The following is a 22,686-nucleotide window of genomic DNA, read 5'->3' as shown; positions in this document are numbered from 1 at the left end:
CAATGTGAAATATTTTGACCATGTAAAGGATCATGTGACAATTTTTTTGAATAAAAGTGAATCAATAGAGTGTAATAAAAGAGAGATGTGTGTTTGTAAAACTAATGAATGATAATTTAGATATAAAACTCACACATCTAATAATTTAGATATAAAATTCAATAAGAAAACGATAATATAGGGGTATTATTTACACTTCACTCTAATATTTTAGTTTCCCCTTCATTGTTGTTTTTTTTCATTATTTTACTGTGCATAGCCGTTTCCCTAAACTCATATTTCCACGCAAAGCCACCTTGTAGAGTTGTTCATATTGAACGTACCCAACCTTCAAATTCTCTTACAAATTATATTTCTAAAATATTCTCCTTCTTTTTAGCAATGTTATATGCACTTGCAAGGGAAGTTCGAAGTGTGACTTTAACTGATTTTTGTATGTGTTTTACAATGGAGTTTGAAATATCATTACACTATTATGGCTTATTCATTCTTTTTTTAAGGACACACTATGAATTCAGCAGACTCGAATTAATATTATCATCCCTCCATCTTTTTTTTTTAACATGAGATTTGATTTTAATTTTTTTTTTTTATCTAACCCTTTATCAACATTCTCTCATCCAATTGATTCGTTCATTTACTAACTGCCAAGCACATGCAGAGTGATCAAATTAGCTCATAAAATATGATAAGCACAATTCGTTTAATTAAGGATGGATCATCAATCCATTCAATCATTGACATATAGCCAAAATTGACAAATGTGAAATTTTGTTTGATATTGTTATTTATAGACATAATATATAAAGAAAAAACGATCTATTACATACTTAAAAAAAACCATTAAAATTAAGTGAAAATTGAGTGAGCTAAGTTATGATTCAGCTTTTATCCCAACTCATTTCCGTCCGATTAATTTTTACAATCCATTTTGACTCACCGAGACAGTAAATTTAACACCCCCAAGATAGTCTATTCCTCCACAATATGTTTGTATAGCATGTTCACACTTTGATTCAATAACTAGGATACCATAAAACCTCACTAAATTAATATTCAGTAAATTAATAATCTCTCTAAAATAATATTTTTTTCCGATTTCAATTTAGGCCAATAAAATAAATCACTCATTTCGATAAGATAATATATTTTCAAAAAATGTCTATATAAATATGATCCAATCAATATTACTCCTGATAAGATTAGTTAGTTTTAGTGTACTGTTCAATTCACAGAATTAGTTAGTTAGTTAGTTAGTTAGGAGTCACAAGTTTACAATTCATAGTTAGTTGAGTTTGTTAGAGAACTATATCAGTGTGTATATATACACATACATTGTATTGGTTACAGTTCAGTTTTCACATTCTCAATAATATCTTTTCTCTTCTTCTTCTCTGATTGTTGGTGAAAGCTCAACCTCCATTAATGGAGGAAGTATATTGTTTTGCAGCTTATGCTGCTGGTTTTGTCATGGTATCAGAGCAGTGAGATTCCTGCTCCTCTCTCTCATCGTGAACATTGTATTCAGTTCGATTTGCCGACATTTTCCTCCCTGACTTTCTCTGAACGATCTCACTATCGTTCCTCTGTTTTTTTTTGTTTCGAATTTGCTCATTGTGAGTTCATCTTCATAATTCTTCTGTAATTGCATTCTCCTTCATATTCTTCTATGGGAGACGCTCCAGGTGACGCGACTGCTAACAACACTTCAACTCGATTGGATTTCAATAGCCCATTCTATTTGCATCCCTCAGAGAATGCAGGTTCTGCTTTACTTCCTGTTGCTTTTGACGGAACTAGCTACAGGTCATGGAGACGAGCAGTTCTTAGGGCTTTATCTGTTAAGAGTAAAACTGGATTTATAAATGGAAAAATCGTGAAGCCAAACTCTGCAGATCCAATCTTCATGCAGTGGGAAAGGTGTGATGACATGGTGACCTCTTGGATTTTAAATTCTCTATCACCAGATCTGCGAGATAGCTTGCAATATGTCAATAATGCTAAGGAGCTTTGGGAGGAGTTGGAGGATAGATATGACCAAACTAATGGCTGCAAACTCTATCAACTACAGAAGGAGATAAATGACCTTGTGCAAGGTAATTTGGATGTCACTGGTTACTATACTAAGATGAAGAAGTTATGGGAAGAAATGAACACTCTTGATATCAATTCTCAATGCACTTGTGTGTGTATTTGTGGTGGAAAAACTAAGATGCATAAGGCTGAGCAAGATAGAAGACTTATACATTTTTTGATGGGCCTAAATGAGATGTATACTGCTGTACGTGGAAACATCCTCATGATGTCTGATCTACCAACTATGGCACAAGCATTTGCCATTTTGTCACAGGAGGAAAGGCAAAGGGAAATGAAGCCTCCTAGTCACATGGCCTTGGAATCCACCTCTCTAAATGCATCTGTGTCACCACAATACAATGCAGGATCCAAAGGCTTTAATACGAACTACAATAGAGGAGGTACAGGCAGAGGTGCAAGCAGTTCCAATAACAGCAGTTCTAATACTTTCAGGGGAAATTCCAGTACTGGGAACAGGTCAAATTTGTTCTGTGAGTACTGCAAACGAATTGGACACACTAAGGATAGGTGCTATAAGCTTCATGGTTATCCAACCAACACAAAAGCTCCAAGAGGAAAGGGCTCAGGATCTGCAGCAAATGTGCATGCCTCTGAGGATGATAGAGGCCAGTGTGAGGAAACTACTGAGCAGGAAAGACAAATTCCATTGAACCTGTCCAAAAGTCAGTATGAGCGGCTACTTAATCTACTTGGAACTCTGCAAGTTGGATCTGATTGCTCAGGAAGCATGGCAGGTGGATCAGTGAACCTAGCAGGTATACTTGCTTGCTATTCTTCTATAAATGAGATAGGTGATTTGTCATGTAAATGTATTAGATTAACTGCTGGCTCTTGGATCATAGATTCAGGAGCATCACACCACATGACTTACACAAAAGATGCCCTTACAAACCTTAGAACACTACCCTATCCTTTCCTCATTACATTACCAAATGGATACAAGGTTAAAGTGACTGAAATTGGTGATGTTTGTTTGACTTCTACACTGACTTTGTACAAAGTTTTGTTTATACCTAGCTTCAAGTTCAATTTGATATCTGTTCACTGTTTAGCTCTTCAACTCAAGGGAATAGTTAGCTTTAACAGCTCTTCTTGTTTACTGCAGGGCCCTTCTCTGAAGAGCCCTCTGGCACTTGGTAAGGCCAAGAATGGTCTGTATTTTTTCTGTCCAAAATGTCACAATTGTCCACCTGCAGATGGCAATATTGGTTCTCATGTCAGATGTCAACCCGTTTCTTCTTTTAACTACTGTAAGATAGCTTCTGTTGGAAATAAATGTCAAAGTCCATCTGAAAATGTAAAATACTTTCATACCATCAATAAAGAAGCTTGTGTTGTTGATCATATTTTATGTTCTGCTGTTAATTCCTCTTCTGGTACTGACTTTACTCACGTTCATGACACTGAATTTTTATGGCATGCTAGATTGGGACATGTACCTTTTGTAAAAATGAAAACTATCTCCACCATACCTCTGAACTTTTCCAGTAAACAACCCTTCACTTGCACAATATGTCCTATGGCTAGACAAACTAGGATGCCCTTCCCAGAAAGTACAACCACAACCAGTACAATCTTTGAACTGCTTCACATTGACTTATGGGGACCATACCACACACCTACCCATGATGGTCACCATTATTTCTTAACTATGGTGGATGACTATAGTAGGTCAACCTGGACACAACTGCTAAGATGCAAAAGTAATGCATTGCAGACCATAAAAGCCTTCATTTCCCTTATAGAAAATCAGTTCCATACCAAATTGAAAATTATCAGATCTGACAATGGTCTGGAATTTACAAGTACTGAAGCAACTAATTTCTTTCAAGAAAAAGGTATAATACACCAAAGATCATGTCCTTATACACCACAACAAAATGGTGTGGTTGAAAGGAAGCACAAATATCTCCTTGAAACAGCAAGGGCACTTCTATTCCAATCAAAACTGCCTATGAAATATTGGGGAGAGTGTGTCCTGACAGCCACATATCTTATTAATAGGCTACCTACTAAACTCTTACAAAACAAGTCCCCATATGAACTACTATATCAAAGAACACCAACTTACTCCCACCTTAGAAGTTTTGGATGCCTTTGCTTTCCAACTACCTTGAAAACTCATAAGGACAAGTTTGAACCAAGGGCAACACCACATGTCTTCATTGGATACCCTTTCAATACAAAAGGCTACAAGGTCCTCGACTTGGCTACCAAGAGAATTCATGTGTCCAGAGATGTTATTTTTCATGAAGCTGTTTTTCCTTTTGTTACTGCTCCTGTTGGTTCCACTTTTAGTTCTGTCTTGAAATCCCTTGTAAGCCATTCTGATACATTACCTTGCATGCCTAGTAAAGCAAATAATTTTGTTAATGATGAAGTGTTGAATGATGACACATTAGTTGAAGTCACTACTAACCATGTCTCCACAAATACTAATGCACAAACTACTGAACCTACAGTCCTTATGTCTCCACCTAGACCTATCACTAACACCTCTACCCTTGTTGATGCTCCACTTGCACCTAGAAGATCAACTAGGCACCTTCACACCCCAAGTTACCTGAAAGACTACACTTATACAATACCTAACTTGTCTTCTTCCACTTCTGATCCACACCACTCACTCACATCTTTCATTTCTTACCCTGATCATGTATGTTTCACTAGTCTGTGTCCTAATAGTCAGCAGTTGATCAATAATGTTTCACATGATATTGAACCTTCTTCTTATGAAGAGGCAATTTTGAATCCTGCCTGGCAAGTGGCAATGACACAGGAATTTGATGCCTTGTATGCAAATGACACTTGGGAACTAGTTGGTTTGCCTAAAGGGAAGAATGTTATTGGGTGTAGATGGGTGTACAAGATTAAACACAAGGCAGATGGTAGTGTAGAGAGGTTCAAGGCCAGATTGGTGGTAAAGGGGTACACTCAGCAGGCTGAAGTAGATTATAATGAGACATTCTCACCTGTGGTAAAGATGACCACTGTTCGGACTCTGATTTCTTTAGCAGTCAAGAGAGGCTGGAACGTATCAATTGGATGTTAACAACGCTTTCCTTCATGGTGATTTAAATGAGGAAGTTTACATGGCATTACCACAGGGACTGGCAGTGGACAGTAGTAATATGGTTTGTAAATTGAAGAAGTCATTGTATGGCTTAAAGCAGGCCAGCAGACAGTGGTATGACAAGCTGGCCAGCAGCCTCTACTCAAAAGGTTACACTCATTCTAACAGTGATTATTCATTGTTTTATCGAAAGAATGGGTGCTCCCTGGTCTTTGTTGCAGTATATGTTGACGATATCATTCTAACTGGGACTGATATAGATGAGATCACTTCTTTAAAGGTGTTCTTACATGATCAGTTCAGAATAAAAGATTTGGGCAGGCTGCATTATTTTCTTGGTCTGGAAATTTTGTACAGACAGGATGGTATTCTTATATCCCAAAGGAAGTTTACTCTTGATCTCTTGAAAGAATTTGATTCTCTGGGTTACAAAACTACTACTTCCCCATTGGATTCTAATGAAAAGCTGAGACTTACAGAAGGCACACCACTATCAGATCCTACTCACTATAGAAAACTAGTGGGGAAACTTAACTTTCTCACCAACACAAGGATGGATATAGCATATAGTGTGCAGCACCTCAGTCAGTTCATGCAATCTCCTAGAGAGCCCCATTTGAAGGCAGCCTATCATGTGCTCAGATATCTACAACAGGACCCTACATTAGGAGTTTTCATCTCTAATAAGCCTGACCTCACCATCAGTGCTTATTGTGACTCAGATTGGGCCTCTTGTCCTGACTCAAGGAAGTCAGTGAGTGGCTATTTGGTTCTCATGGGTGATAGTCCCATTAGTTGGAAGTCTAAGAAACAGCCCACAGTGTCACTATCCTCAGCAGAAGCAGAGTATAGAGCTGTGAGACAAGTTGTGGGTGAAATAGTATGGCTGGAAAGATTACTTGATGAGCTATCAGTAAAATGTTCTTTACCTATACATGTTTTTTGTGATAGTCAAGCAGCAGTGCACATTGCTAAGAATCCAGTTTTCCATGAGAGAACTAAACATATAGAAGTGGATTGTCACTTTGTCAGAAATAAGCTGCAACAAGGATTGATCACACTCCAATACATTCCCACAGATGCGCAATTAGCTGATGTCTTTACTAAAGCCTTAACTGGAGTCAAGCATACTAATTTATTGAGCAAGTTGTCTGTATGTAATTCACCTCCAACTTGAGGGGGGGTGATAAGATTAGTTAGTTTTAGTGTACTGTTCAATTCACAGAATTAGTTAGTTAGTTAGTTAGTTAGGAGTCACAAGTTTACAATTCATAGTTAGTTGAGTTTGTTAGAGAACTATATCAGTGTGTATATATACACATACATTGTATTGGTTACAGTTCAGTTTTCACATTCTCAATAATATCTTTTCTCTTCTTCTTCTCTGATTGTTGGTGAAAGCTCAACCTCCATTAATGGAGGAAGTATATTGTTTTGCAGCTTATGCTGCTGGTTTTGTCAACTCCCTCCATCCCTTTTTAGTTGTCCACTTTAGAAATGACACACAGATTAAAACAACAATGATTAACACAGTGAAGTTACAATTTTACCCTTATGACAACTTTTCACTTCAAAATTACAACCACTTATTTGAATTAAAGTGAAATAAATTGGAGGGAAACAACATACACTTTTACAATTTTCAAGAAGTGTAAATAAGGGTATAATAGGAAAAAATTTGTTGTCCTTTCTTGATTTGTCAAAATGGACAACTAAATAGGGACAACTAAAAAAGGAAATATGGACAAGTAAATAGGGACGGAGGGAGTATAAACTAATGGAGTACTCTTTAAAAGTCTTTAGTTCCATGAAAATAATTGGTCGGTGGTTTATTTTCATAAGCTAAATTAGTACGTCATTCCTTTTATCTTTCCACACTCTGCCTTAAATGTTTTCTAATTTTAAAGAGTTTTTGTTGACTATATAAAGATACTATTATGTTTTTTGTTTTGAAAAGATGTTACGTACTCTAGTATTTAATTATGTAAGGTTGTCTCTGACCGTATGACGCGCTTGTCAACCGGTCATGTGCAATTCTCATTTGATATCTATGTTGTCTTGTCGCTATTCACGCAGCCTTACGCGGCCCTACTAATTTAAGTGTGATGTTCTTAGAGTATCAAATATTTTCTTCAAATTTTTTTTTTTATTATTAAATTAATATTTAAATAAAAAAATATTATTCCAAACAAGTTTGTATATAGGAAGAGCTGTCAAAAAGGGTCGGTCCAGCTCCACCCGACCCAAGGCCGGCCTTTCATTTGGAAGGGTCTAAAAATGTTCAACCCAACCCAACCCAACCCTAGAAGGATTGGGTTGGGCTAGCCTTTTTTTTCTTTTCAAACTTGTAATTTTATAACATCAAGAAAATGAGAAGATTTTCAAATCAAATATGACAAAATGGTGTTGTTTCAATAACACTAGCAAAAAATCTAGTGTAATTAACATGTATCTCGCATACTAGATACGCGAGCGAGATAAGAGAGTGACAAGCAAGATGAGATGGAAGTGAGGGCGCAAAATTTGTCTATGTATCCTAGATACATGCGAATCTACTTGGATAGAGTGTATCGAGAACAAATTAACCTAATTTTGAGTCCATATATTCTAAGATGCACGTATCTGGACGCACCAAAATCTGGTAAGATTCATAATATTACAACATAGTGTGTATTTAAATAATTAGATTATATACTAGTGAGATTATTGTAAGTTACCCTTAAGTAAAAAAATTTGGCCCATGGGTCGACCCCAGCTCAGTCCTGATCAAGCTTCAAGGGTCAAGGGCTTATATGGGTCGGGCTTAGAAGCCCTAGTTTTAAACGGGTTTGAAAAATTCTATCACAATCTTACCCCAATAACCGGTTGGATTAGGTCGGCCCCGTGGGCTAAGCCCGTTTTGACAGGTTTATATATGCGCTATGTAAATTGGATGTTGGAAAAGGTTTATCTGAACTATCTTTATTGAAAAATTACGTAGCTTACAACTAATTACTGAAAATTATTACCTATACTTTTAAAATATTACGTATCTTATTACTAATTATGAGTTTCCTAAGTATTTAGAACAAATTACACCTAAATTTGATCCCAAGTATTTGAGATACATGTATCTAGATTCTAGAGTCATCAAAATCTGATAAGATACATAATATTACAAATTATAATGTATCTAAGTAATTAACTCCTAAATGAGTAGGATTTAAGTAAGAAAATCAAGTTTTATGCTATCATTTTAAAGAAATATATTTATCTAATCGGTAAAGATTTTAATAGCTTAATTGATTAATTATCTAAGTTTTCATTTTATTAGTGAAAGCTAGTTTGTTTCCTTTATCTTCTTAATTCCTTCTTTCATTCCCTTCCCAATATACAAAGTCAATATGTCAAATCAATGGCACTAAAATATTGACAATTTGACATTAGACACGTCTTCTCTTCTTTCTTTTTTTTCATATGTTGATTTAATTGGCTCTTATTGAGATTTATATTTATTTTTTTTGGAAAAAAGGCTCTTATTGAATTTATATATATTAAACATTATATATCTGTTATTGTCTTATTTCCTACATTATTTAAAAAAGAAGAAAAAAACTGTTCGTAACAAATTTATGAAAAGGATATAAATATTTAAATATTTATAAAAAGATAATATCTTAGCTAAAGTTATGTGATTGCAAAAAAATTTGCAACCAACTATATGGATTATTCCTATTTATTATTCCAACCACGATTAAGACCTCTCTTTATTTAATTCAATCATTCATTTTAAATTTTGACATATTTTCTCCATCCAAATAAGAATTTTGACATATTATATAGTTGTTTGTCCCCTATTATTAGTACCCTTACATCCCCAAGTTTTCTATTTTAATTTTCCATGACGTGTTTTAAAAATGGATTTGTTTCTTTTCGTGTTTTTATATAGTACTTCCTCTATCCCTAATTACTTGTCCACTTTTGAACTGACATATCTATTAATAAAATAATTATTGACATAGTGAGTTTACCATTTTACCCCTATTAATTATAAAGTGGATAATTAAAAATTTAATATTTTCAAAAAGTTCTACGTTTTTCAAAGTAATTAATTGAGGATATAATAAAAGAAAAAAATTTGTCCTTTCTTGATTTGTCAAAATGGACAAGTAATTAGGAACAACTATAAAAGAAAAAGTGGACAAATAAATAGGGACAAAGGAGTATTGTTTAATTAATTAAAGTAATAAAATGCATTTTTGTCTATCACATGTATACAGTTAATATTTATTCCATAATATAGTTGTCAATTGTCATACACGATAACCTCATGGAAATAAACTACCGCGGAACTGCTGACTCCAATATTAAGTCTATATTCTTACGTATCCTCAGCTTCCTTCTCTTTTCTTTAAAAATAAATAAAAATAGTAGTATAAATTTCTCCCATGTGAAATAAAAGGAATATATGTTTCATTAGCGTACACACGTATTTAGATTAATTTCACAAGATAGCGACTAGCACACATCAATATTTTGATTAATTTCGCGAGATAGCGCCTAGCACACACCAATATAGGTACATATCACATAACTATGATACCTCCAAAGTACTCGACTAAGATGAATATGACATCGATATGCAACATCCGCACAAGGCTTGGTCATATATATTTATTAGTTTACAAAAGATTGATCTAGTTTGAATTGATATAGAGTTTAAAAAAAAATAAAGAAGACTTTTCAATTTTATGATTCTAAATTAAAATTATGTTAAATTATTTTGATATATTTAACACAATTTTAATTTAGAATCACAACACTAAAAATATTATTTATTACCTTAAATTTCATATTAAGTAAAACTAATATTATTATTTTTAAATAAATAAAAGTACAATATTAATCTCACCCACTAAAGTGGTAGCTCACTTTTGCCGTAAAGTGAAATATATAATGATGACAAGAGCATAAAACTTTTGCTAGTGCTCTTCAAAAGTTTTTATTGGGACACTTTATATTGTACTTGTTAGTCAAGAGCCTCATTAATTTCTCAAGAAGAAATTAAGATCATGAAGAACTTTTCATGCATTGTGCCCATTCAGTGCCAAGTTTCACTACTACAAAAAAAATGACTATTTTCTCGTTAAATTTTCTATTAAAAATATTAAGTAGTTATTTTCATGAATATATTGATTGAATCGATAAATAATAATAATAATATTTTTATATAAAGAATTAGGAAGTTTTCCTTCTTTATTTTTTAATGATGTTTTCATGTTTTTTATCATGAATTTTTTAAATGAGTTATTTCAATGATAAATGAATAAAAACATGTATAACACAAATTTTTCATTCATTAGCGGTGATTTTTTAAAAAAAAATTCAAATAGTGTGTTAACAAGTTGTGAAAACTGAAAACTATAAAAAAATTCTTAATTTTTACGCATTTTTATTAAATGAACAAATCATAATTCATGAATATGATATCAAGAAAATCATAAGACACCGCATTGATAAATCACATATCTTCATGTCAATTCTTTTATAAATAAATGTTTATATTTACCCCTATAGTCCATATTAAGAGAATTGTTGTGGTTCTTTTAATAGTTCTAAAAACTTAAAGCATACATTTTTTTTTCCACAAATTTAAAATGATTGTTCTTTTTATTTAAAAAAATATATAAACTAATGTCTCAAATTTTTACATACAAAAGAATTTTGGAATCTCAAGTTACGCTTTTTAGAATATCTGAGATATTAAATTATGATTCCAAACTACATATCTAACACTAATTTAAAATCATAATATGAAGTTGCATAATAAAATGCATATTTTTGGCTCCATCACACCGCCACCAAGCCATTTAATTTCATAATGCTTTTAAAATTAATTTGTAGCAAATAATTGCTAGAATATTATTAAGAGTAACATTCACATATAGCAAACATAAAAATTATATTTGTAAGTTATAACTATAGTTTGCATAATTGCGCAACAAATTTTATGTTTGCTATGGAGCTTTTGATTTGTATAATTCTCTACAAATATTCAATTTTATACAAATTGTTCAGTTTTGTATAAATTCATTTATACATTGTAATTTGTATAATAAGATCTGTATTTGAATAATTATAAGTGTATAGGACGAAAATATATGTATTTGTATATACAATTTTCCCTCGCTTTATACAAACACAAACACATTTTATACTGAAATGTATAAAATGACTAATTGTATACCGAAAATAGATAATTGTATATCTAATCAAATGGCAAAAAAAAAGGAATGTTTGCTGCGAATTACAATTAAAATAAACTATGGCTATATCATTTAATTTGAATTATAGTTTGCTATTCCATACAATTTTTCCTATTATTAATGAGTTATATATATATATATATAACTTAATATATATGGATTATTTAAATTATATATACCTGAGTGACAATAATCTAATTGTTCTATATCATGAATATAATTTGACATATTATAATATGTTACTTATCATTTATTTGAAATTACATATTAATTTAATAAAATAGAATTATTTGAATTTACGTTTTAATTGGTACGGCGAAACAAAGTGTACGTTCACCGACCATTTGGTGTCCGAGCCGATTGGCAAATGCAATTTAAAACTAAATGTTACATTATTATTATTTATTTAAAAAAAAAAAAAAAAGAAGTCAAATGTAGTGAAATATGGATGTAGTATCACATGATGTGGTGAAGTGAATGAAGTTACCTGTTCTTTAAGCAGATGTCTCGGATTTGAGTTTTAAGTATCGAAATATTTTTGATAGGAAATGTTTTTCCTCGAATGAAGCGTTACACAACATAAATAACTAGTCATCAGACTCCAATAAAAATATCAAAATACCATATAAAAAAAATCAAATGCCATTAACTAGTGAAGATCCGATTACGTACAGTGAAAGCAACAAATGAAAGGCTGTTTGTTAATCGTTTAAAGTGTGCATGTTTTTGGTAGTAGTAATTAAGCAATTTGTTCATATTTTTGGGATGAATTGGATAGGCATCTCTAAAAGGATGTATATATATGTACATTACCACTTTATAGATATGCAATCAATAAAGCACCGACCCAATAAAGTTTGGCAAAATTACCTAATAAAGTACTCCCTCTGTCCTTAATTATTTATCCATTTTTTTTTCTAGTTATCCCTAGTTACTTGTTCATTTTGACAAATCAAGAAAGCACAATTATTTTTTTCCTATTATACCATCAATTAAATGACTAATTACTTTGAAAAATATAAAACTTTTCATCCATTTCATAATTAATAGGGATAAAATGATAAACTCATTATGTTATTAATTATTTTCTTAATATGTGTGTCAACTAAAAAATGAACAAGTAATTAAGGACAGAGATACACCCAAAGTATAAGACCGTGGGGGATGAAATATCATAGAGTATCATATTTTAGGTTCAAGTTTCGATAAAGAAAAATACTCCATATAAAATGTTTTGTTCTCATTATTGTCTAAAACTTAAGTAAACAAATTACTCATTATCCATGTTGGATTGTTGGTGGCATGAATAATAGACTAATAGTTAGGTATTTTTGTTGAATTAGTTGAGTTGTGTGAATATAAATTGATCTGATACATAAAGATATATGACTGATATAGTAGTTAGTGAAATAATATATTTAAATTTCAGTATAGAAAAATATATTGATGTATAATAAACTTGTAGGATTAATCGACACAAGCCCGCTCGACACCACATCACATAAAAATAATATATAAGAATATGATAATCATACTAAATATGTATATATTCATAAATATAACACAATCATTGTTGTCATAATTTGATAATGGATAAAAAGTTATCAAAACTCAATATTTTCACCAAATCGATAAAATATACATCATGTAACTGTACTTGGCCGTGATTAGATGCGGTGTATGACTTTAGAAAATTAGAGCAATTTGAATTGAAGTCCTAGGTTGATAATGTGAACGAGAGTTAATTTGACACTAGTACTATTTGCTTGAAGATTGAAAACAAGTGAATTTTAACTAACATTATAAAATATATTCGTTTCCTATTTTTATATTAGAAAATTAAAATATAAAATAATATTGTTTGCGTCACTTTGAATAACAATAAGAACATTTTTGTCTAAAAATTGATAAATGACATAATTACTATGTTTTTAATAGTTCAAGAATATTTTTACTTTTTTTTTCATTTTATTTATCAGTATATCTTAATTCAAACGTTAATTTCTTAATCTTTTAAAAACAACTATATGAAGTCATTATAAATTAATTAAGAATACATTCTCTCCGTCTCAATTTATGTGGCACATTTCGTAAGTCATACAATTTAAGTTTGATTGTAAAATCAGGTATACAATCTTTAAATTTTTTGAAATAAATTTACATATTTGAAAACTGTGTAAAAAAATATTACAAGTCATAATAGCCGACAAATCAAAATATAATATATAAAAAAAAATACGGTAAAAGATTTTTTTTATTTAAATCTTAAAATTCAAAAAATAATTATCATATAAATTGAAACATATAGATGTGTTATTTTAAAAAAAATAATAATTAACCTTCTAAATTTTAGCACAATATGGTCGGAGGTGTCCTACTTGTTGGCCCATTAATTGTTTAGATCACCCTTTGGGCAAAGATCTCAACAATTCGAATTTGGAAGTTTATTTACATCATTCAGTTGAGGAGATGATCTCCAAATGAAGAATTTTATTTATATTTATCAATTGAATTTATTTAATATAATTTACAGATTATTATATTGATAAAGTGAAATTTACCTAATATGTATCCGAAAAATAACGAGCACGGTTTCCTTATCAAACAAAAAAAATATGGTCGGAGGTGTAAAACGTGGTATGTTGAAATAAAGAATTTGGAGGAATTGTGTTATTGTCAACCATAAATTAAAAGTAGACTTTTTGATATTTGAATAGAATTGAAAAGGGAAAGAGAGGAGTCAGCAACTAGCTATTCGGGGAGCCACGAGGATAATTTATTCTCCTTTTTCTATTTTAAGTAATTAGAGTAACACAAATGAACAATTACTCAAATAATACCGTCCATCTTTTTCACCTACTCATATTGTGTGTCCTTTTTTTCTTACTATATGTTACTTCATTTATTCGGTTGACATTTTACCGGTTTTTTTTTTAGTTTTACTTCCGATTGTAGGAAATACAAATTAGCCTTTGTGCCTCTTTATTGTGATATCTTCTCTCTTTTCGACATAAATTAGTATTATCTATCTCTTCTAAATTTTAGAATTGATTGTGATAAAAATAAACAATGTGGAAATTTGTGTTGCACTTTTATTCTAACTACAATTCCTATTTTACGAATATATATATATAGAGAGATTTTTTTACTAGTTAAACTCAAAATCTAACTATTAAGAACTAAAAGATAATTAATTAAAAACCAATAATAAATTATTTAATTTCCAATTTAATCACTTTAAAATTAATAAATCAAATTAATAATACGTAAAATCAAATTGAATCGAATCGACCGGTGATGGGATACCTCAACCACATTTATTGGATTATATATTATGATGTTATTGCTGGTTGTAATTGTAAATAAAGAAAAGAACAAGCCTCAATATGTAACCTTCTCCTCTATAAATAACCAAGTTCGATCCAATAACAACTAGCTTCCTAATTGTAACAACTAACTCATTGACTCCTCTCTCACTCTCTAAATCCCTCCACCTTTTTCTCTCTCTAAAACCATGCAGATCGGAACAACACTACCAAATCTTCACCTTTTTCAGCCACAGGGAGTCAACTTTAAGTGCAATGCACAAACTGTAAAAACAATCTCATCTACAGAAATGACGAAAAAACATATTTCCAATCTCGATAAGTTTCTGCAAAAGACGAACCCAATTGATTCATCGAAACCTGTAATTGAACAATCCAGTAATAGGTCGATAGAGAATAGAAGAAAAAACTTGTTAGAAGGGCTCAATTTGGCTAACATTTGGCCTGATGAGATGAGAAAAGCTGCAGAGGATATGTCGCCACGGCATTTGAATAGACTAAAAAGACTATTATCTTCAAAATCAATTGAATATTCTCCTCGGAACAATCTCGCTAACCGGTGGAGAGAGTATCACGGCAGCAATAACTGGCTCGGGCTACTCGATCCGCTCGACGAAAATCTCCGGCGAGAATTAGTCCGGTACGGAGAATTCATACAGTCGGCTTATCACTGTTTTCACTCCGACCCTGCCACGTCAGCAGATGAGGTTCCGCCGGAGAGACACGTGGCGTTGCCGGATAGGTCATACAAGGTGACTAAAAGCTTATACGCAACTTCGTCTATTGGGTTGCCTAAGTGGGTTGATGACGTGGCACCTGATCTCGGATGGATGACTCAGCGGTCTAGCTGGATCGGTTATGTGGCAGTGTGCGATGACAGGAGTGAGATCCAACGAATGGGAAGGAGAGACATTGTTATCGCGTTACGAGGGACCGCCACTTGTTTAGAGTGGGCAGAGAATTTTCGTGACTTGTTAGTGGAACAAAATGATAATGATGATGATAACGACGAAGGAGTAGTACAGTCTAAAGTAGAATGTGGATTTTTAAGTTTATACAAAACAGGTGATCATCGTGTGCCAAGTTTAGCTGAATCAGTTGTTAACGAAGTGCAAAGATTAATCGAAAAATACAAAGGCGAGCCTTTAAGCATTACCATAACCGGGCACAGTCTCGGTGCGGCATTATCCCTTTTAGTCGCGGATGATTTAAGCATGTGCGTGCCGAACGCCCCGCCCGTGGCCGTTTTTTCCTTCGGGGGGCCACGAGTAGGCAACCGGGGTTTCGCGGATCGACTTAACGATAATAATGTTAAGGTTTTACGTATCGTGAATAATCAAGACGTGATCACGAGGGTTCCAGGAATGTTTGTGAGCGAATCACTCGACAAAAAGTTAAGAGAATCGGGTGCAGGTCGAGTGCTAGAGATGTTAGATTGTAGGATGCCATGGGCGTACTCACATGTTGGGACTGAATTCAGAGTTGATACAAAGATGTCTCCTTTTTTGAAGCCTAACGCGGATGTTGCGTGCTGCCATGATTTAGAGGCGTATTTGCACTTGGTGGATGGATTTACGGCATCTAATTGTCCATTTAGGCCTAATGCCAAGAGAAGTCTTGTGAGGCTGCTAAATGAACAAAGGTCTAATTTTAAAAGACTTTACACTAGCAAGGGAAAGGATTTGACTATCAATCTTGATAGAGAACATAATTTCCCTAGATCTAGTTGTTTGCCTAGTCCATCATCCTGAGTGTTATATATTACTAGCAGGGAATGTATACTTCATGTACAAAGAAGTAACAAGATGTATATGTTTTCGACATACTTGTTTTTCTCTTCTTTAGGACTCACTTGGCCATGAGAATTATTCACTTTTTGGAATAATTTCTCGTTTTACAGAAATATTAGTGTTTGGCCATGGAAATTTCTAATTAAACTTGAAGTTGAATTCCAAATTTTTCGAATAGAATGCTCTTTTCTCTCATTTGCAAGTATAACCAAACACAATTCTATTTTCAACTTTAACTTCATAAATTCCAACTAAAGTAAAAATAACTGAAATCAATGACCAAAAGTCGACTTATCTTCTTATTTGAATGACTAATATGTGGATTTAATTAAGTAAAATATCACTCAATGCGCAATAGAGAAGATTTGAAAGAATAAAACTGATCAATATGGGCAAAAGGAAGAATACAATTTTTTTTTCTCTTTGACGACTAGACTATATAAATAGAATAATTAATAACGTCATAAAAAGTAACATATATGACATCGGATGAATGAACCAGAGTCTTTCCAATTAATACAAATGTCTTACTTATAATTACAAAAAATGACTAATAGATCTCATCAAAGAAGGTAAAAGTGGTTGCAAATATAAGTACTCCTAAGTGAAGTACATACCATGAGAGCCATTCGCAAATATAACCTTGTGAACCGTGAATCAACTAGTGATCATGCAAATTGAAGACATGTTGTCAAGAGTAATATAATGAAGAATCAAGATATATACGTGCAATATGCAAGATAAAGTCAACTAGTATATATATATCTTCATTCTTCCTACTCCACTTCAATCAAACTACTTTAAACTCAAATGAGTTCAATCTCCTCCTCCCTAAGGCCTAAACCCAAGGTGAAAGGGAGCACTTAATTCCAAGTGATACCTTTGTGAATAAAAAATACAGTAATAATGTTAGGAGTATATCTCATAGCATTGACATTACAACACAAAGTGGAAGAGAGCTTGAATTATGAGAAAATCGATTGAGCTTGATAAGGAGAATATATATATATGGCGAAAAGAGACCTACGATGAGGGAATTAGATGTGCAAGTGGATGACTATATGTATATGTCTTGGTTGATGATTGTGTTGAAGAAAGTTCAGAATCCCACCAAATCAAGTTCAATTTTTCTTGGTTGGAAATTTAAAGCAAGTAGGACCATGTAAATGCAGAATAATATACATTGGCGCACAATATTGTATGTGGTTAATTCTCCTTCCTTGGTCTATTATATTTTTCGAGCCAACGCATCCCAAGGCCAAGGAAGCAGGATTTCCAGGAAATATGTTCATGTGACTTTACGTATTGAACCTTCCTTCTTTTATTTTCCAAGAAAATCAATCTTACTATATATACTAACTGTGACATGTAATGTTTGTTACATTATACTAAGTACTAAGAAGACGGGACTTCAAAAAATGAGCAGTTAACTGATTACCCCTATTTAATTTATTGCTATAGTATTGAATCAATTACGTAATATTTTATTTGAAATTTTTCATAAAGACAAGCTTCATGTATTTTCAGACGTTGAGAAGAAACAATTTTATTATTTTGTATTTTAGATTTTAATATCATGAATAAAGTTCAAACATTTTTATCTTAAAAAATTTACCTTATTATAAACCCAAAAAATTACCTGTTTCGAGGTGGTGGAGGAGATCTCGGAAAGGGTGGTGACTTTGGTGGTGGTTTAAGTGGAGGCGCTGGTGGTGGAAAGCAAAGTTGATTTTTCGGTAAAAGAAATGGGTTATATGATTAAGTGGGTCGGATCGGGTTAAAATTAGGTAATTTTAGTTGATTTGGGGCCTTCCATCCAATTGAGGGCACAAATAATGAAATTAGTAAACATAACTTTATTTTAATGATAAGGATATAGTCAATCAATAAAACAAAATTGAGAATATTTTTGACCCTTTTCCCTAAAATAAAATTAGGAAGGCAAAGTGGTGTTTGTACTTTGTTTGTGCATAAAGTGTAATAAAGGTAAAATAGTGGACCAGTTCTGCAGCTAAGTTGATAATAAAGGAGAAATGTGGAAATTTCAAAAGTTGAACACAGTAAAATGTTTTCAGGCAGATGGAATTTTTTCCGGGAAATAATAAATTTGAAAATTTGAAAGACGCGCCATTGTAGTTTGTAGATTATTTACATCCCAAAATTTTGTTCTCACAGTTTCTCTTTTCACATTTTTCAAACATCATTTTTGAATTGTTCTTGTTTCTCTAGCCGATGTCGAAGCAGGTAATCCCAGAAGCTCCCATTTGACCATAGATTTTGAAAATTTTAATTTATGAATTGTGTTTGTACATTCATTTTACTTGGATTTTTTTTGTTTTGTAATTAGAATTCTCAAAATCCATGGTGAAACACTAGTTTATTGTTTTTTATTCTGCTAACAAAAAGGAAATTAAACTTAATCACTGAATGAGCAACTTTGAATTGCAGGTGTTAGATTCTGTAGACTCACTGTCGGTTCCTTCTGGTATGCATATTTTCCCCAAAGAGTTAATCTAGAAGGTTCAATCTATTTTTTTTTTTCATTGGAATTTTCTTGTTTGAACAAATAGAGCCTCTTCATATTGGAAATTGGTTCTCGAGCTATGCGTATGATTCGCCGGTGTTGAGTGAGATTGATGATTTTCAAGATTCGGGAGATGGCAGGAAAAGAAAGAAAGCTGATTCCTTGCATTGTGGTGAGAATGTAGCTTCACAAGGAGATATCAAACTTCCAACTAAGGTAGTTGAGCTTCAAGTCTTATCCCTTAAACCTTATCTTTAGATTCCCCCCTTTTCATTTAAATTTGTGGAAAAAACAATAAATTTGTTGAATTGACTCAACCCCCTCATGAGAAAGGGAAAAAAGAAGGAAATATCAACCCCTTGTTAAAAAGTTTAAGCCACGGGGATATAATTAGGTCTGTTAAGCTATGCAATTTACTGTGATCATAAGATATGATTATACTCAGAAACCTTTACATTAGAGTCCAACATTAAAGAGATTTTTGTTATCTGCTTCTTGAATTCAATCTTATAGTTATTAAGAGCTTTAAAAGTTGTAGATTGTTAATGAATACTACCATTTTTAAGATTAGTAATATTACTCTAGTGGTTGTTTCACAGGTTTGGAGAGCTTCAGATGATATCCCATTTTCTTCTGGTAAGTTAGGCTAACATACTATGAAGTATTGCTTACTATTGTTTTCTGGCATCTCAGTAGAAAGAAGTGGATTTTAGAACCTTATATATGCCGAGAAAGTAGAAACTAGACCACATACTAAAGTTGCCAGTTCATCTCTTTCCCTTAAATTTGTATATCAAAATTGCTTGTATGAAATTTGTACGAAGCTGACTTTCTGTCCCTATGTCAGTGCTATCAGAGCCTTTAGATACCAAGGACTGTTTCTCAAGTTTTGTGCCTGAAACTCCCCTATTGGCTGATAGTGATGATACTATAGTCCCTGAATCAATTGACATCAGTTTCAATGAGGATACTAGCTCCAGAGGATGCAAAGAAGACATCAACAGCAGGGAGGAAGATAATTCTGCTGAAAATCAAACAAATGGGAAAAGCAACAGTTTGTCTTCTGGAGGCAATATGGCATCAAAAGACCTTGAGCAGTGTACAAATTCTGTTGCAGATAACAAATGGGTAGGTCAGGCAAGTTCTATTTTCTATTGTTGTTTCAATTTCCACTGTGCAAACTTTTAATTGGAATCCAAGTCTATTTTGAAGTGCTACGTCTTGGTGGTGGATTTTGATAATAATGTTACAATTTTCTCTGATTATTTCCATTAGCATGTTCCCCATAGTCTGTGAAGTTCAGAAATATTTATTGCAAGTAGATGAGCAATTTTGTGTGAGGAAAATTTGCAAAATATTGTATGGATTGACAAACATCAAGTCATGTATCGACGAGTTCCTTTCTGGACAGTGTAGCACATAGATTTGTTTTGGACCGTCTCTCCTGTGTTTTCTTACTAAACCATGATTTTATGTACTTGTCTTTAGGATGTGGAGTCTTCAGATGACATTTCACTTGCTTCAGGTAAGTGTGATCCTTTCACCTCCTAATACAAAAGTTTCCATTTTTTTAAGCAGGCAATGATAATTTTTGTTAATGCTAATCTTTGTTACCATATATGGTCTTTATCAGAGCCTCCAGACATCCGGAACTGGTTCTCTAGCTATGTTTATGAATCTCCAAAAGTGGATACTATTCAAGATTCCATACTTCCAGATCATGAGAAAGAATTAGATGACAAAGTGTGTACGAATGGATATAGTGGCGGTGAGGAACCTCAGAATTTTAGGAATTCATTAGGAACTCCTTTTATCCATGATGACAAGTATGAGCATCAAACTGCCTCAAAGGTAAACTTAGAACCTTCAGCTGCATCAAACTCCTTTCATACATCCTCTTGATCTACATCAATTCTTTGTGAACTCATGTTTTAGATGTTGATTTATTGAATGTACACTCAAAGTAAACGTAGAACCTTAAGCTGTAGATCAACAAACAGATGGATTTTATCTTTCTGCGATTGTACGAACCTTTTTGGCTGGAGGGATCAGTACCTAGAATATACAATAAGATTACATTGAGTTACAGTGTTGGATCACATAGTTGAACATATGTACAAAACAAAGACAGAAAGAAACATTAAAAGATCTATTCTGTCTTTAGTTAGTTAGAAACTTAGGTATTTTTAGTTGGCTGGAGCTATGCATATGAACCATCTCATCTCCGATTCTGTTAGTTATACAATTGTTTCTACCATGCAAAGAAGATAACTGACACTTCAGCTACATAATTGAGGTCTACCTTACCATATTGTCATAAGTTCCCTTGATGATTTCCTTCGTGTTTGTATGCTTTGAAGGATCAGGAGGCTGATTGGACAAAGAACACAAGAATATCCAATGGAATGTCTCATGAGAGGATTTCTCAACAGACACTAAATCACAAGACAACGGAGAATAGCAATTGTGGTTCACCAAGAGACATTGACATGGTCTTCAAAGAGAGTGATGGAGAACACTTGGAGACCATTTTTCCTCAAGAAGTTAACTGCAAAGTATCCTGCACCATCGATCATTCAAGCTGTGAAGGTGAAAAATTATACAGACATCCAATTCACAGGAAGGATTCTGCAGAGAACAGTTCGAAATCTAAAGATAGTGTTGAACCTGCTGATGATGTGCAATCTAAAAATAGGATGGAGATAAGTGTGTTAAGTCAGAAGTTATCCAAACGGAAAGCAGCAGAAATCATCCACAAAGAAAATCACCTAAATGACTTTGGAGAGAATGGTTTTATAACAACCAGAAAGAGTAGAAATAGTCAAGTGCAGAACAAAAGTCCTTTGCCAACGCCAGCTGCAGTTCAGTCTCCTTTAAGTGGAGTCACTGTTGCATCAAACTGCCACAAGCAGGGTTTGACTAGAAAGGTACTCACAGAAACAACCAACTTGCATCCTAGTGCTTTGGAAACAACAGGAAAATGGCGGTGCCCCCAAAGGACTAAGCCAAATATTGGTCCTCCTCTAAAGCAGCTTCGACTAGAGCAATGGGTTCGTCGAGCTTAAGTCTAATACATTCTTATGAAGAGAAAATGGATATCAAGAATGGCAGAATTCAAAAGAGGTTTTTGCATGTTAGCTAGTGAAAGATGTGAGAACAAGACTTGGCACAATGCTAGAGTTACTATATCGTGGTTGTCAATTTACAATGCAATGAGATCTATTAAATTGACAACCACGATATTTAGATTTTTTTTAATAGGTTTGGCCTTGAGTCAAATTTTGTTCGACATTCACATAATCAAATTGAAGTATTTTTTAATTAGGAGCGTTTCAACTCGCTTATTAGGTCTATTCGACACAAATTTAGATTGATTATCTTCACTTGTTTCGGACACCAAGTGATTAAACTGTAAAATATAAATAGATGGGAAGTGTAGATCTCCTCGAAATTCTTTTAGTAACAGTAAACACTCATATACAAAAATATGTCATAAGAAGTTTTGTGCAACCAAATAAAATTTTAAAAATTGGAACTTTTTTTTTTGTTTCCCACCCTATATATCAGGAACCCACATTGGAGTTCGAACTAAATCTGAATCGTGTATTGTAGGGCTCATTTTCCAATATAA

At 33.0% G+C, this 22,686-nt stretch overlaps 4 protein-coding genes across 6 annotated transcripts in view; 3 read left to right on the top strand and 1 right to left on the bottom strand.

Annotated features, from left to right (window-relative positions):
* Positions 1-22,686, bottom strand: part of LOC125831646 (uncharacterized) — an 831,707-nt gene that overhangs the window by 40,494 nt on the left and 768,527 nt on the right. The gene's annotated exons all lie outside the window — the stretch shown is intronic.
* Positions 1,670-3,237, top strand: LOC125831021 (uncharacterized). Its single transcript, XM_049510211.1, has 2 exons — positions 1,670-2,852; positions 3,203-3,237. Exons 1-2 carry the CDS (start codon positions 1,670-1,672, stop codon positions 3,235-3,237), a joined length of 1,218 nt encoding a protein of 405 aa, XP_049366168.1.
* On the top strand, positions 14,852-16,678 carry LOC125831598 (phospholipase A1-Ibeta2, chloroplastic-like). The gene has a single exon (XM_049510767.1). It carries the CDS (start codon positions 14,930-14,932, stop codon positions 16,490-16,492), a length of 1,563 nt encoding a protein of 520 aa, XP_049366724.1. The 5' UTR covers positions 14,852-14,929; the 3' UTR covers positions 16,493-16,678.
* Positions 18,764-22,243, top strand: LOC125831657 (uncharacterized). Its single transcript, XM_049510829.1, has 8 exons — positions 18,764-18,775; positions 18,980-19,016; positions 19,102-19,271; positions 19,655-19,691; positions 19,903-20,183; positions 20,544-20,580; positions 20,689-20,906; positions 21,416-22,243. The coding sequence occupies exons 1-8, from the start codon at positions 18,764-18,766 to the stop codon at positions 22,118-22,120; spliced, it is 1,497 nt and encodes a 498-aa protein (XP_049366786.1). The 3' UTR covers positions 22,121-22,243.

This window comes from Solanum verrucosum, unplaced genomic scaffold (genome assembly GCF_900185275.1).
Source record: "Solanum verrucosum unplaced genomic scaffold, falcon-dt-bn FXZP01000049.1, whole genome shotgun sequence".
In the NCBI taxonomy this organism is placed as follows: Eukaryota; Viridiplantae; Streptophyta; class Magnoliopsida; order Solanales; family Solanaceae; genus Solanum; species Solanum verrucosum.
This window is presented reverse-complemented; position numbering and strand designations above follow the sequence as displayed.

Bases quoted from the DNA above. Each gene is read 5' to 3' on its own strand.
- LOC125831021 (XM_049510211.1), top strand. From the start codon at position 1,670: ATGGGAGACGCTCCAGGTGACGCGACTGCTAACAACACTTCAACTCGA. The intron at 2,853-3,202 runs GTATACTTGCTT...TGTTTACTGCAG, and splicing joins TGGATCAGTGAACCTAGCAG to GGCCCTTCTCTGAAGAGCCC.
- LOC125831657 (XM_049510829.1), top strand. The intron at 20,184-20,543 runs GTAGGTCAGGCA...ACTTGTCTTTAG, and splicing joins CTGTTGCAGATAACAAATGG to GATGTGGAGTCTTCAGATGA. The intron at 20,907-21,415 runs GTAAACTTAGAA...TATGCTTTGAAG, and splicing joins AGCATCAAACTGCCTCAAAG to GATCAGGAGGCTGATTGGAC.
- LOC125831598 (XM_049510767.1), top strand. From the start codon at position 14,930: ATGCAGATCGGAACAACACTACCAAATCTTCACCTTTTTCAGCCACAG.